Source organism: Telopea speciosissima, chromosome 1 (genome assembly GCF_018873765.1).
Source record: "Telopea speciosissima isolate NSW1024214 ecotype Mountain lineage chromosome 1, Tspe_v1, whole genome shotgun sequence".
Lineage (NCBI taxonomy): Eukaryota > Viridiplantae > Streptophyta > Magnoliopsida > Proteales > Proteaceae > Telopea > Telopea speciosissima.
In genome coordinates, this window is record NC_057916.1 from 8,996,937 (window position 1) to 9,013,272 (window position 16,336).

General features: G+C 36.4%; 1 protein-coding gene across 1 annotated transcript; it reads right to left on the minus strand.

The window, feature by feature from the left end:
* Positions 1 to 11,402: 11,402 nt before the first annotated feature.
* On the minus strand, positions 11,403 to 14,915 carry LOC122644483 (2-oxoisovalerate dehydrogenase subunit alpha 2, mitochondrial-like). The gene is made up of 9 exons (XM_043837927.1): positions 14,586 to 14,915; positions 13,630 to 13,767; positions 13,297 to 13,479; positions 12,860 to 13,017; positions 12,654 to 12,753; positions 12,462 to 12,573; positions 12,220 to 12,359; positions 11,927 to 12,112; positions 11,403 to 11,831 (listed from the first exon to the last, which is right to left on the minus strand). Exons 1-9 carry the CDS (start codon positions 14,871 to 14,873, stop codon positions 11,664 to 11,666), a joined length of 1,473 nt encoding a protein of 490 aa, XP_043693862.1. The 5' UTR covers positions 14,874 to 14,915; the 3' UTR covers positions 11,403 to 11,663.
* Between the last annotated feature and the right edge of the window lie 1,421 nt (positions 14,916 to 16,336).

Consider the following 16,336-nt stretch of genomic DNA (forward strand, 5'->3'; position numbering starts at 1 on the left):
TGTTGTTAAGAATGTGTATTGATCCCATATGGCCGGTCACACGGAAGATTGCCATTTCAAGAACTGTGCCTCCATTGGGAAGTGGGACCACAAGTGGGTCCCGTTGGGAAGTAAGTAGTTTAACCATCATTGAATGCATGTGGTCATGTGATGAAGATGATCATGATTTGAATAATTATCAAAATACCCCATGCTATGATTCATGATGACGTAATAATGAATAGGATGAATAGTGGTCTTTGGCTTGCACTATTGTCCTTATGGATTTTTTTTCTTTTGAATACACATTACCGTGCATTTATGATTAGGGAAAAAGAATTCTGTCTGGGAGTGTGGTCTATGCCAGTACTCTCATGAATTTATCTCTCTTTCCTATATGAAAAGATAGCTTTGCCCCCTTATTTTAAGGAGGAGAGAGATAGACATGTGAGTGCTGGTGTAGGCCATACTCCTGGACATAAAATTACTTCATGAATGATTATTATTGTCCTGCACAGGGTGGGGCAGTCATTTAACCTCCTTTGTGTCTGATTGTAGCAGTCATGTTGCCTTTTTTGAGTTTTTTTTTCAAATATTTTTTTATACTAATCTTATAAGAAGATGAATCACTTAAAAATAAAATTCTCACATAAAATATGGTAGAAACAAACCTAGTTTAAGAAAGATTAACATCAATTTTCTTGTGGGCTGGCTTGGATTGTAATTCTTGCTTCAATACTGGTAAAGGGTAAAAGGACCACTAAAGATTCCAAAGTAGTAGTTTATGGCATGGTTTTATAGCCTCAGCTGTTGATGTAGTTCTTTTCTAATATAAACCCTACATGAGAATCTTGTGAAAAGGTAATAATAGACAGGTCCTTCTCAGCCATTAAATTGGAAAAATTTCACATTAAAAGGGCAACAACTAGCCTAATGCAACTAAAGCATCAATTTGGAAAGAGGATAAGCTTCTTCAAGGGAATAATTTGGAATTTTTTTTTGTGCAGTATGGAACCATGCAAAATGCCAATTTCAGCAAAACTATATCTAAGAAATAGTGATTAAGATGAATTTAATTGGAGAATAATAAAAAAAAAAATTTCTAAAATGGAAGTGTCTTTCAATCTAAGATGTTTCTTATGCCTTCTCAACTAGAAAACAAATAAAAACTTACCTTGTGAGAATGCGTAGGAAATGGTGTGGGTTGAGAGAACCCTTTCCCAAAAAAAGAAAGGGAAGAGATTTTTTGTTCAGGAGTGTGGCCCCGCGGGAGTACACAAGGAAGCATCAACAAGGATAGGACTTCCGCTTTTCATGGGGGTGGGGCAGCCATTTTGTTCCATATCTATCCTGTGTTTTGACGCAACAGGAGCTACACTCCCGGACAAGCTCTTCTTTTCAATAAAAAAAGCCCTATTTTTTTTCCTTTTACCTTTCAGATAATTCTCTTTGCTTAGATCGAGTTAGTGCAGTTGTCCTTCCACTAATTTTTTTCCCAAAAATTTATTAAAAAAAAAAAGGATTATCATAAAAATAATAATAGCAATATTTAATGGTTTAAATAGTTCATTTTTTTTATCAAAATTTACATAAATAACATAACATCTGTACATGTTTTGCATGTCTGAATTGCTTATATTTAATTTTCTCCCTCTGATATGTAGATGAAGAACAAGAGCCCATCACTATAAAGATGATCTGAAGCACTTGACCACTTTAAGATTGGCTATATTAGATGTTGTATGGTTGAAAATGATCAAATTAACTATTTACTTTACTATATATGCATTCAACATTTGGAATCCTAATCTATTTGTACATTTCTTAGGTTTTCGGAGACTAGCAATGGACCAAAATTGGTCACAAGGTACATCTGTCCAGGTGTTATTTTTTGTAATCTTTTGAAGGAATTCTTACCATAATCATATGTAGTAGACTAACACAAATACGATTCCCTAGAGTGATTCTAAATTTTTTTGTTCTTTTTGGGGTGGTTTTCCATGTTCTCATCATATCAATTATAATAATTTTTTGGGCTCATGTTCTCTGTGTCGCGCTGTGTCCAGACACATGGGTCTACCACTTAGGGGGTAGGATGTGTCATTGCACCCACTCCCATGTGTCTGGGCGCAGTCTGCGCCCCAACACAGAGAACAATCTCCCAAATTTTTTTTTCAATTAGAAAAATCAAAGAAGTTGCTTCTCCTCATTGATGCATTTGGTGAGGCATAATTGTTTTTCTATCCTTGACACATTGAAGTGCCCTTTTAGTAATTAATTTCATTAGTTCAATTCTCTTTGGGGATTACCAAAAATGGGGAATCGTTCTCTGCATGGGAGCGCAGGATTCATACATGCACAACAGGCATAGCAACGAATGAGAGTGTGCACTGACACATTGTGGGGCACAAATTCTGCCATTCATGAGGTGGGGTGGTCATTTTCGCCCCCTCCCCCCCAACGAAAAAAATGTGTTTGGCGTGGCCTCTGCGTCCCATGCTGTGAACTTTTCTCCCGATATTATAGACCTAGTAAGTTGAATGAGCCTATAGGTCATACATATAATATATGCAACGATTGTAAAAGACTAATGGCTTTGGATAATGCTAATTCAATTCACATCAAGTGATACTCCCGATCCAAGTTATTGACTCTATATCCAAACTAAATTTATTTATGATCCAAGTTGTTGATTCTATGGTCAAACTAAATTTATTTAATTATTTCCACTTGTATGTAGATTTTCACTACTTTCTAGCCCACCTTTGCTTCTAGTTGCAATATTAAGTATGGATTTCTAATCCAAAAATCATTACTTGGAGTAATTGTCATTTATGATATGGAGCTTCATATATCTTATTTATTCTCACTAAAAATGAAATGATTATCACATAGAACAAATATTAGTTGCTTTGGATAAAGTTTTGTAGAATTTCATCTAGAATCAAAATTAGAATCATAGTATGCATTTAATTTGGCACCAAAGTCGAAACTATGTAATAATTGTTTAAAAAATGCCTAAGTACTTGGCCAACACACGTCAGAGGGGTTGTAGATTGTAATTCACTAAATTCCCCCTCTAAGAATTTTTTGAGGGGTTGTGGAAGAAATTTAAGGGTTTAAATGATAGTCGAAAATACGAATTTGATTCGCATCCGTATCTGGATCTGAATCCAAATAATCTGGAACATAGCTATCCAATTTGAATAGATATTCAACTAAGAATAGAAAGTGTTTCTTGAAAATTCAACAGGTTCTGAAGATCGAATGAGGAAAATAACTAAGACAAATGATAAATATGGATTAAGAGTGAATCGTATTTACCAGAGGAAGAACGCTCTGAGTTACACAATTCAAGAATGTAAACGGATAATTGAAATTCAGAATCAATTTGCATCGGTATCCAATTAGGAAAAGTGGCGGCTGGAATTAGTAATTTTTAAACTAAAGTGAATTGAAATGAAGGGAGATTTGGCATGAAGTAAATGATGTGACTTGTACTTACCAATCAGGAAAGTAATTACTTTAATTAAAGAATAAGCAGCGCATTTAGAGAAAGACAGATTGAGAATTGATGTGATTAAGAAAGTGATAATGCAGGATATATAAATAAGGATAAGCAATTAGAGACAGATTCCCACCAAAAAAAAAATAAAAAATTAGAGACAGATTCATCATTCATATTATGACAATTAGGTAGAGGTATAGAGAGAGAGAGAGAGAGAGGCATAAGTCACCAAATTTAGTGGAGCTCTTAAAAGTAGTGCAGGAAAGGATCCAAAGGTAAAGGAACCACGTTTGAAAATGCAAATATGGTCCCACTCAAGAACCATTGAATCATATGCCAAACGACAAAAAAAGAGTTGGCTGTTTTGATTTGATTTCTATTTCAATTTTATGGGATCATAAATTGAAAATATGATGTTTGGTATGGATTTTTTTCTTGTTTATGAGAAATTAAATTTAATTTCACCTTAAAGGTAAGAGGTTTTCTAATCTACCAATCATTTATGATTTGTGCAATTAGATTCTATATCAAAGAGTAATATGACAATTCTAATGGCTTGTGGTATATATGTGCAAGCTATCCCAAATTTTTTTTTTTTTTTTTGATAGATCAGAGAACCCTTCCCCAATAGTGAACTACGAAACACAATATGTTCCCCTATGATAAATTTTCTGACTCTTTCTTTTGTCTCCACCGTTCAATTTCAAGAATTCTCAATTATGCAAAATCCTAACCCGATTAATTAACTAGATTTTTCAATTAAGAAAGTTCCTGTAATTATTAAGTTCCTTTTGTTTCTATGCAAAATATCCATTGGAAACTCAATTATAGTTATTAAATGTTATTTTGTATTTTTTGGCATTTGGGGAGAAGATGGACATATTTATAGTTTATCAAAAAAAAAAAAAAAAAAAGGTGGACATATTTATAAATGACAAAGAAACATATTTGGATGTGATTGACTGAAGTAAAGAATGCAACCATATTATGGGGATAATTTTCTCCATAGAAAATTGTATGATTATCCAAGAGATACTTTAAAAAAATAATAATAATAATATATCAAAAACTTAAATTGAAAGCTAATCTTCAAATAATTTCATATTAATCTACACGTTGCCCATATGTAATGACATTTCCCACAACATCAAGCCAATGGATACACGGGAGGAGATGTCACACGAAATATACATAGAAAACCTACATGATTAAAGAAGATGAGTACCAAAAGAGGAGAGAATGTGAGAGTGATGTGTGTTCTTTTTCCTTTACTTAAATCAGTTCCTTAGTTTTTCATATATTTTATAACTCATTTAGCATGATTTAACACAAGAGTCATTTTCAAAAATCAAAGAAGTGGGAATGAGCTTCTAGCTCAGGATGGTAAGCGGCTGGCGGCTGAACAATTGGATCTAACGCGAGAAAGTTGAGAATTTGACGTTCCTACCCCTTCTTTCTTGAAATAATAATAATAGTATAATAGTATAGTAATAAGTGTCGCCCAATAAATCCCCTTCCTGCCCCTTGTGAATCTCTATCTTGCGACTCTAGCTCTCAATGGGTTCTTATTGACCCCAATGTGTGGGGTCTTCTGACACAAAAAATAGAAAAAGAAAAAGAAAAAACAAGCAAGTTGCATGCATCTTGTTTTGTGTTTTAGCGGGGGTTTGCTTATTTGAGAGAATCATCGTCATCAATATCTTAAGTTTAGATTCGGGATAATCCTTTGCTCCATAATAGCCATTGAGATTATTTTAATCATTCTCAGTGGTGGATTCGTTGAATCTCTACCACAGAGCCTCGCATCCGTTGGAAAATGAGAGGTAGGTCCCACAAAATGAGTCAGCCTCTGCCCCCTCTTCTTCTCCTACTCGTCGTTTTCCTGACGAGCGTTGCCGTTTTTAACTTATTACTTTAAAGAGTGAAAATGATAACGTAGAACATCGCACACACAGTTTAGGAGCGGGACATTGGGGCCCACTGTACCTTTCAATGAATGAAAGAAACTGGCGATGGTGACATGTCACTGAAAGGTTTTTATGGTTACAATTGTGTCCATGATTCTCCCCTGAGGCTGTTCTGTTGCTTGCTGCCCTGTGAAGATCGAGTGGTGATTGGGTGGGTGGTAGTGTTCACCTAATAATAATATCATCCTTTGTGATCCTTTGAATTAGAATCTCTCTTTGTATTTTGGTGCTCTTCATCTGCATTTATGCATTATTGTTGATCCCCGTGACTCCGATTTCTTGATGTGAAGACCAAATAGGCAAAGTGGTTCGGATGTGTGACGAAAGTCCTGGACGACCCTCACCTCCGATCCGCAAGCGGATTGAGATCCTCTCCCCCGCGTGGGACGATGTCCAGCGGATATCGTCCGGCTGGGGAGGCCTCGATCCACATACTATTTTATTGGGAAACGTGCAGCAATATAGATCGGAGCTCCCCAACCGCATGATGTGCACTAGAGAAGAGTTGGATCCTCCGCAAGCTTCTCATCAAGTATTCAGTGATTGACACTATATTATCGGATCCGAATCCTCTACTTTCGAGTTGCTCCTACTACCGTGCACCCCAGACATAGCAAGGTAGTAAAGATCACCTTACCCCAGCTCGGGTAGAGGTAGGGTGGTCTTTTCGCCACCTTGCTGTGTCTGGGGCATACAGGACAGTAGGGGCAGCTTGGAAGTAGAGGACCCCGACGCCTATAGTATCTACCTAATAGGGTTCGATCTAGTGTATGGACCGGACCCTAGATAGGATCAGCCTAGTTAAAGGGATTGATTTAATGTGTTTCATCAGCTCTGGAGTTTTTCACAACATCAAAGGGTTAAGTCACGAAAAGGACTACCTAGAGTAGAGTGAAAACCATCAAAAAAGGACTGCCTATTGTCATACAAAAACCTTGGGACCGAGTGGAACATTCTAGTTAGAGATAACGTTCATTTCAACAATATTTCCCTCATTGCCCATGGGCACGCGAGAGATGTGGTTTCATGTATCAATATACAAAACTAGTATATAGATCTCTTACCCAATTGTAAAAAATAAAAAATTTTCAACCAATTCTAGAATCTTTAAATTATTCTTCAATTTGGTATTAGGAATTAGCTTGAAACATACTGCAATGGTCGATGATGCCATGAACAAGATTTGAGCCTTTTTGAATTGAATTCCCATAGAGTGGTAGGTCATAATCCTCTTAAGATAGGATGAAGTTGGGGTCTATTTTTCACAGGTGTCTCGAACCATCTTATGGGGTCATGTGATAGATGACTGAAACTAACCCCTAAATAACTTGCAAATAAAGGAGGAGTTCCTCAACGATGTGTTTGGCTTATTCTTTCCTATCAAAAAGGATCAAAAGAATAAGAGCAGCTATATAGCCTGGTCATTTGGAGTTAGCTAATAGTAATTACAACCAAAATTATAAAAATATGGACAAAAGGATTAGTCCAAAGATCATTCTTTGGCTAAGAACAAGATAATACGTACAGGTTCAATTACAAAGATTGTATATATCCAAAAACAACATTATTAAAATGATTCTTTATGTTATATTGTTTTTGGAGCGTTTATTCTTACGTAGAATTCATTCTCCAACCAAATGATCGAAGAAAATAAAAAACCATCATCTAATTTTGTTTCCTTCTCTTTTAAACTCTTAGCTAAGGGCAGGATGAGCTCCTATTTCAGTAGTGACAGTTAGTCAATGATGCCATGAAGGTCTAGCGTAAATCTAGGAAGCGAGGTCAAGTGTTTAACCTCTCTTACTCCCATCCTCTCTAAGTAATTAGGTCTAATTTATTTATTCTTATTTTATCTTTTTTTAGTTTTATTTGCCACTTATCTCATCTCGACATTGGAATTGCCTAGAATATTTGCATTGGATCTAGTGGTGAAACTTGGGCATTAGCCATGTTTAGATTCTAATTAATCAGAAGGTGTGAGATGTTACATATTTACCAGCTTCAACTACATTACTTCTCAAAAGATTTGAATGATAAGTATCAGTATATGTACTAACACTACTCTTAAGAGGTCCCAAAAGGATATTTTATTTTGATCATCATTTAAAGCATAAAGTGAAGAGAAAATAAAACCTAGAGAACAAATTTAACTTTTGAGAGAGAGAGAGAGAGAGAAAAGGGGAAAAGATTCATATTGTGTATTGTCCTTCCCAATCTTATTCCCAAGTAATAAAGTAAACAAAGGAGCAAAGTTAAAAGGCAATGGACACTATAAAATATAAATTACTCATAAAGGGTTCTCCACTTCGGTTCCTTCACGAATCTGAGGCTTTGTATTGAGTACGGCATAACCCTAATTATTCTCTTAGACCATATTGAGAAGATACTGAATGGAGATCACTATTGTTTGGTTCACTTGACATCGATCATGGTTCGTAATCTCCGGGTCAGTCTCGAATCGGTGCATCGGATCGATCTAGAGATCAATCTTGATGTCGCTCAGAATCGGGCTGAATTAGACGCATTTGCCTCTATTTTTACCTTTATACCCTTAATGTACTGTGGATCGGTCTCGGCCTATATGGATCCGATCTGGCTGAATTCACTGTTCCAAGACCGATACCTTAAGCCATGCTTGACGTAGCCTATTTCTTGTCGTTAATGACTTCATGTGTCCCTTACTGCCTTAGGGGGAGAATTTTTTGCTGCGACCTGGGTTGCAGGAACTTTCCTGTTACCGCGGCCCAAGCCAAAAAAAAATGTAATATTCACTGCCCTTTTTCACAAATACCTCTTAGATTTTAGTATTTTTCAAAATACTCTTTGAGATTCCATTTCCTTGGCTACAACATAGGTAGCAGCAAAATTTTGTCCCCTCGAGGGGAGTGTCTTAACAGTCACTAGCTTTACAGAGGGGGTTTTTGCTCTCTCTCACACGCACACACACACACGTGTGAACCCCATCCATCCATCTCTCTCTCTCACACACACAGCTATAAGAGGCTGGCTCAGGTACTACTCATACAGGCCTGTGAGCCTTACAGATGGAATCCAAGAGTGGGACCCACCTAGATTCCAACTGTGTGGCTCCAGCCATACGAGAATGGTTCTTATACAATGGGGGCAAAGCTGGGACGACGAATCATGATGGGTCTTAATGCTTGGCCCATCTTGGACTGTGTTTACGCCTCTGAGGCCTTTTATGGCTATACCTGGTTAGTGGGCTTGGGTGTCATTCTATGTTGTAACAATATATGTAAGTTAGGTTATGTCTTATTTGTTGGGCTTCACAAACAATTGTAAAGATCTAAGAGGGATTAGGCCCAAGCCTGACCCATCAAATGGTTTCCGTCTCTTGTGACTTGAACTAGTGAAGGTTGATCCATTGATCATTCCATTCAAAGGTTGGAAAGACATAAAAAGGTTATGTTTGGTTGCAAGGGAAATTAGAAGGAAGGAATGTGAAAATTTCCAAATCTAAAAGGAAAATTTTTATAATTATTATCTCATATAATTATATCAAACACTAAATCCAAATCATTTCATATTTGGTTATTAAATTTTATTTTAATTTGCATCCAAATCTCTTGAATTTGAAAAGTAAAATGAAAATTACATCTAAAAGTACCATTATTAAATGTAGTTAGAAATTTAAGAATTTGTTCCAATAATATTATATGCGAATCAGAGGCACTTTTGGTTCATAGAGCATTCTGGTCAATATGAGCCTATAGTCAGAGATCATTTGAAAGAAGCTTCTACCTTTATTCTGTATCTGGTTTTATTAAAATGAACTATAATTTGCATCCAAATCTCTGAATTAAAAATAAAAGAAAAAACATAAAAAGATCGTTATAAATATGGTAAGAATTTTAGTATTGAGGTTCACACCACTCACTTTCTGCGAGTGAGCGAACGAGCAGAATGCATCAATGGGAAGCGCGAGATGGATTGGACAGGGGCGTCATTCACAGGGGGTGGAAAGAGAGACAGACACATGGTTGGCAGTCATATGCATATAACCTATTGATCAAGACCCATTTGAAGTTGATTCCCTAAAGGTCCAATTGTGATTTTTGAATGTAAATCATTAAGGCTATATATGTAACTTCATATAGAACTTTTAATTGGCAAAATGCTCCTCTTCTTTGAAGCCTCCATACTTGCTGGTGTCTTGTTGATTTTCAAGATAAACTGATCAAATTTACTTTTCCATTCTCAAGTCAGTTCTTACTTTACTTATCAGATTTCTTGTATCTGAAAACATAATCCTTGCTGTTATATAGGTTTTTCTTTCAAGTTTCTAATCTGTATCATTCGATATATGGTCTGCAGTTATCTTTCTACAGTTGTTGATGTTCCTTCTTTGATTCCTGTTCAGTTTCTTCAAATTCTTCAAGATTGTTAATCTGTTGGTTGCAATTATTTACTTATAGAAATTCACATAAACTTCATGTGGATTTCAGGTTTTGGATGTTGTAGAATCTCAGTTCTTGGTGGGTTGGTTGCAGTTTTATGTATTTAAGATGCTGTAATTCTATTTGATCAGAAAGGAGATTTGTGGTGCAAGTTGCAGGTATTTATAGACACCTTGCTTGTATTGAACTAATGAGACAGACAGAGGATTGTTGATTTAATGGAAGTCATGGTCTTAGATAGAGTGGAGTGGTGAAGAAGAATTTGCCTTTTGGCTGTGAGTGAATAGAACAAGGCAAGGCTTCATTTTACTTGTATGAGTTCAGCAAGTCAATGATGTTGAATCTCTCCAGGTGTTCTTATTCAATTGGAATTGCTCTCATTTGTATGTGAGCCTTCAGCTCATACAGGTAGAGCACTTGGGGAATATTATGTGGCTCTTAAATTTCTCAAAAGATAGTGGTTTGAATCCATCAAGACCCATTGAATTTTTTTAGGTCTCATTTTTTGAATTCTTATCGCACAAGTGCAAATGACAATTGTCATATGGATAAGACCATAAAACTGAAATGATGGACAAAAGTGTCCAATGTGTTAAAAACTACTAATGAGAGATTCAAATGAAGCTAAAAGAATTTATTGAACACTCTAAACTTGCCACGTGGCCAATATAGCTGGTGCAACAATAATTTTATAATGCAAAAATCATACATTTGATCCTGATGTATACCATACAATATTGAAAATGGGTGTTATAGAAGTGTTTCTGTTAAAAGTGTTTTCCAAACATATTTCTATTTCTTTTCTAATTTAGAAACACTTCTTACACTCTGTTACCAAACCTGTTTTAACTCCTACATTAATACTCTCTGAGAATAGAAAAAAAAGAAAAAACACTTATAGCTAGAAAACATCCACAAAAGCAGAAGTATGGTCAAACAGGGACTTAGTAGCTCATTCCCTGATCCAGACTTACATTAATAAGTGAGGCATCTTAAAGGCCAGTAGTTCTAAATATTTTTCCATTGAAGAGATGTTAAATGATAGTCTTATCCAAGAATTATAATCCAGAAGTCAAAATATACACTCAAGTGATCCACAATTCTCACTTCACTATTTTTTTTTTGGTGGACAACATAAGAGAGAGAACAAGAAGATGAGAAGGTCATAAGTGGTTATTGATGTAAACCATTTGCTTACTTTGTGTTGTGTGGTTTCACAATGAATCTAAGGATTGTTCTATTGACTGATCTAATTGGGTTGATTCCCATCCAGGAGATCTGTCTAATAACTACCAGATGTTGGGTCGTGTATGTTGCATTTGATATAATCTAAGAAAACTTTATGATTATTTTAACCCAAAATGACATATATAAAAATATCAAACTAAGAAGATAATGTCATATTTCATGTCATCTTACAGAAATGCAGAATGATATTATTAATATGTTGAAGGTTTTTTCAAGGGGTATGATTCACTGGAATATAGTGCTTTACTTGATCCATCCAGGATATCTAAGAAGTTGAAAGGCAAGATTGCAATGGATTTCCTGTATAAGCTTTTCATTGATCAATTTTTAACAATTTACAGCTTTCATTTCCTTGTTTCTCATTGCCACATTTAATCACAAGATATGATATGCATTTAATTCCCAATTCTGAAAGTGCCCAATTTGGGCGCAACACCTGATTAATTAATAAAGGTGTACTGACAGATAGATAGATGCAATGTGGAGGACTTCATGCTCTCTGAAGGAGATAACTCCATCCATCCAGATTTCCACCAGGGCTATCTACACAGGAACTTCGGGGGGATAGTCCTGTGGGTGTCTCTTGATTGTCTCTCTGAGCAACCTTTCTTGGTCGGATAAACTAGATGTGGGGCAATCATAAACATCTGTAAACAAGTCTGCAAGTGGAGGTTTTACCGCTTTCTCTGCAACCTGAATTGCATGCAACAGCTGCAACAAAGTGTGTACAGTTAAAATTCACCAGAGATATTAAAAAGCCATATTAAAGAGATCAGGTGAAGCTATGGGCAGATGGAAGACAGTACCTCCTTCCTCACGCTGCTTCGGAGCTCTAATTCATTTTCATCTGTCCACCAACCATTCCTTTCAACCCATTTTTTTAATCTACTTACAGGGTCTCGTGCTATTTTCCAGTGTTCAATTTCATTGGCCGAGCGATACTTGGTAGAATCATCAGATGTAGAGTGGTGCCCAGCCCGATACGTAAGGGCCTAGTGGTTAGAAACCAAAGAGAAAACCAAGTGAAAGATAAAGGTTCATTCTATAGGTTTTTAAACATAAATAACAATAATCAGTATCACAGAAACAACAATGGCACCTCAATTAAGATCGGTCTCTGTTCACTTATTGCCATTTTGCGTGCTGCTTTAACTGCATTATAAACAGCAAGAGCATCATTTCCATCTACACGGATACTACGAACACCATAAGCCTGACCTCTAACCACAATACCATCGCCTGCCAATGCAAAAAACACCTCAAAAATAAAAATTCAATTTTAAACCAAGAGTTCCTCAGAACTGACAGAAAATGAGAAAACAAGGCAAGCGAGGCAGCTACTTCTAAATTGTTCTGATGTTGGGGTACTAATGGCCCACCCATTATTGCGACAGATGAAAACAACTGGTGCTTCCAGAACTGCTGCAAAATTTAAAGCAGCATGGAAATCTCCCTACCACATTATTCAGGTGTTAGAAATAAATAACCAAAAATCTCAGTTTCACAAATACTTCACACTCATTAAACACTAACCTCGCTTGTGCCTCCATCGCCAAAATAGGTGACCACACATGCATCTTTTCCATCCATTTTCAATGAATAAGCAGCTCCCACAGCTTGTGGAAGTTGCGTACTGAGAAACACAAGCACAGGGCAAATTTTTTTGGTTCTCATGTGTGAAAGATAACTGGTAAATACTAAATATTGAAGTTCTACATATGCAAAGGCTGATAGCTTACGCAATTGGGGATGAAACAGTGAAGTAATTGTGCTTGTTAGACCCATAATGGATTGGCATCTGCCGACCTTTACCATAATCAGCTTTGTTCCCAAAGCACTGGTTCGTGAATTCTTGCAAAGTGAAGCCACGCCATAGGAGAACACCTGGTTCCCTATACTGCATTTACATTAAAGTTATCCATCATTTATAATAGGAGATATGGAAAAGAGTATTTTGATAAGCCCTGCCTCCAATGTTGAGGTGAAACAGGAGCAGGAGTTGGGACACACATTACATAGGATCCACCAATGGTATCACCTGGTTCAGTGATAGACCATTCCCAGAGCTGTCTGAGAAAAACAATTCTCAATATTTTGAATATTCAAAAGGGTCAAGAGATGGGATCATCAAAGTTATGCTAACAGATTCATTGAGTCATGCACACATCATTCACACCTGAGGCAAAACAATGTCATCAATTGTAAATGCAGCTGCTGATGCAATGTTAATGGCCTCTTCTCCAATTGAAGTGAGATAGAAAGAGATCCTTCCTTGCCTCTGAGCTTCATAGAAAATGGTGTCCATCGTTTGAAGAGTGACCATGTTCCTGTACATTCTCATAGCAAGTTCCTGGCTTACCTGGTAAAATTTGTGGTCCAAAGATTACCAAGACAGAGTAAAGTATTATTAAAGAATCAATAAAATTTCAATTCAGTTCTTACAATGGTGTACTGGATTTGATCACTGAAGATGAATGATGAATCCATTGCAGTAAAAGGAAACAAATACCTCCTGAAAATTGCTGCCCATAATTGGCTGTCCATTGTCATCAAGAACCCTGTAGCATTTTATTCTAGTCTCAGGTGACTCATTTATGAATCTCATCTCAGGAGTTAACATCACTTTTCCCCCTGGAAAATCTAGGACCTGAGAATATGAGGAAACCCTAGATGAATACAGGTTAAAGGGATTTCAGGAAAAAAAGATTACCATAACATTCATGAGCAACTACAAAAAAAAGAAAAAGAAAAGGGGAGGGGGGGGGGTGTTCTGAATTAAAAAATCCCATAAAGCTCATCTTTGGTGGCTCAATCTTAGTATCAGGGTTTGAGAATAGGTCAATTAATTTCTTTATTATTAGGTAAGTAAGAAGAAAGAAATAACATTAGGGAATAAATACACTGGTCAGCCATTTTTAATCAAGAGAGAGCAAGAGTTTGATGCCCTGTTTTATGGGAACGATATCAAATAAAAGGGACTTTTTCCCTTCTATGAATCAGAGTTACACTACTAATTTACCTATAAATATGAAAAAAAAAAAATCCAATACGAATCCTTTTCTTCTAATCCTCCAACAACAGATCTCTCCAAAAAAAAAAAAAAAAAAAATCCACACAGATTATCTCAAAGGTGAAGAAGACTCATCATAACTCAGTTGAGCCTTTTAGGTCTACCATATAAAAATATAAAGTTAATGATGGTCAGACAATCAGATATAATTTGGATGTATTGGTTTATCTTGAAAGGGTCTGTGTGCCAGTTGTGTAATAATGTTATGGGCTGATATGAGTTCCTTACACAATATGACCGGATTCTATTGTCATACAGATGGGCTCTGTTCTATTGATCGAATTCAAGTTGCCAAGTTCTTCAAGGAAGCAATGAAGAAACCAAGAATTTGAAATCCACAGAAAAAAAAACAAAAAGGGTTTCAAGAAAGATATGAATTACAGAAAAATAAAAACCTGAATCTCGTCGTCATGATCAACGAAGAGTGAATCAAGTTGGTTTTGAGCTTTGGTGGATTCATAGCGTCGAATAGAGAAACCAGGTGCTGAATCACTAAAAACTGCATCTGGGTTTCTAGAATTGTGAGGGATTAATGATGATGATGATGATGAAGAAGAACAATGGTGATGACGATGACGAAGGGAAGAACACAAGGACGAGCTGTGAATAAGAACTCCCAGCAAACCCATCTTTCCTTTGAGATGATGAGCGATCTTCCCTGATGTTATTACCGACAAAGCCATATTATTATATCTACACAGAAGTAGAAGAAGAAGAAGAAGAAATAGGAAATAATGATCTGCCGAGGGAGAGAGACTAATGGGGATGTCAGAGGGGTTGGGTATAATACCAATCCTTAGCCATGCGGGTCCACGTCATGGACTTACACGTTCCACATCAGATACTTATCTCCTCTTTGATGAAGGCCAAACTAAACTTTAAAAAATTGTCATTTTCCCACATGACACATGCCTTCCTTGAGTTTCTAACTGTTTAATTAACTCTGAATTTTTTTTTTCGGATAAAGCGCTGTGAAAACCGCTGATGTGGAATCTTTATTATAAAATCATGTACGGCCTAATGAAGTGAGAGAGCGTAGGATCCACTATCCTGTCCCATGTCCCATGTGGGAATAGGGCACAAGGATAGATCTCACATCTTCCATGGGATATGGGACGGACCCAACTCTGGGTTGTAGCCTTATAGAGGATTCAGATCTATCCCCACCTGTCTTTACAAATCTAAGAATCCCACATATATGTCATTTATGCTGTGTGATCCAAATAGCTGGCGAGGGCTGAGGATTGAGGACTAGGTGTGTTATGTGTATAGCCACTTCGGAAAGGTTAAATTCGAGCCTCCTTTACTATTGCACAATTTGCACTCAATATAGGTCATGTGTTAAAAGTAAGAAATTCCAAATTTTGTGGATGGATTAGGTAAACTTTAAAGTTTTGATATATACACGATCAATATTCAATGCAATTAGATTGGCACTGATATCCATGTACGAATATTTTTCCTTTGGTAAAAAAGGAGTTAGACTCACGTTCATGTACGAGAACGGCTTAGAACTGTTCAGATGAAATTCACTCCATATGGGTCTTACAAAATGGATTCCATTTGAACGATTGTAAACCATTCTCGTATGTGAATTTGATCCTAACTCAAAAACGGAAAGAGGTTGAGGTCAGTGGATTACCAAGTGTACTTGAAAATCAAGCATAATAGTTATGTGGTGGTTTTTTATTCAAATTTGTTGGGAAGTTATTTCTCATGGCCTGGTCAGATTTTTTTTTTTATTATTATTATTTTTTGGAATCATATTTTGTCTCCATGTGTGAGTCATACGTTGATTGCACTTGTTCCTAAAAAGGACAAGATTATGTTTGTTGAGGATTGTAAGCCTGTAAATTTGTGTATAGAAATAATTGTTTAATTGTTACAGGTTGAAGTCTTTTCTGGATAATTTTATTTCACATTTCAAGCTTCGCTAAGAGAAGACAAATATTGGATAATGACATTGTGTCATATGAGGGAAAATTATCTCCTTCAGATCCCCAATGCCTCTAATAAGGATGGGGTGGACCCCACCCAGATAGATTGTTTGGACAGCGGTAGGATGTTCATTGCATCCCCCTCCCTTTGTTAGGGGGGCAATGGGAACATGGGTGGGGCAGGAAACTAAAGGGGATAATAATTTTAT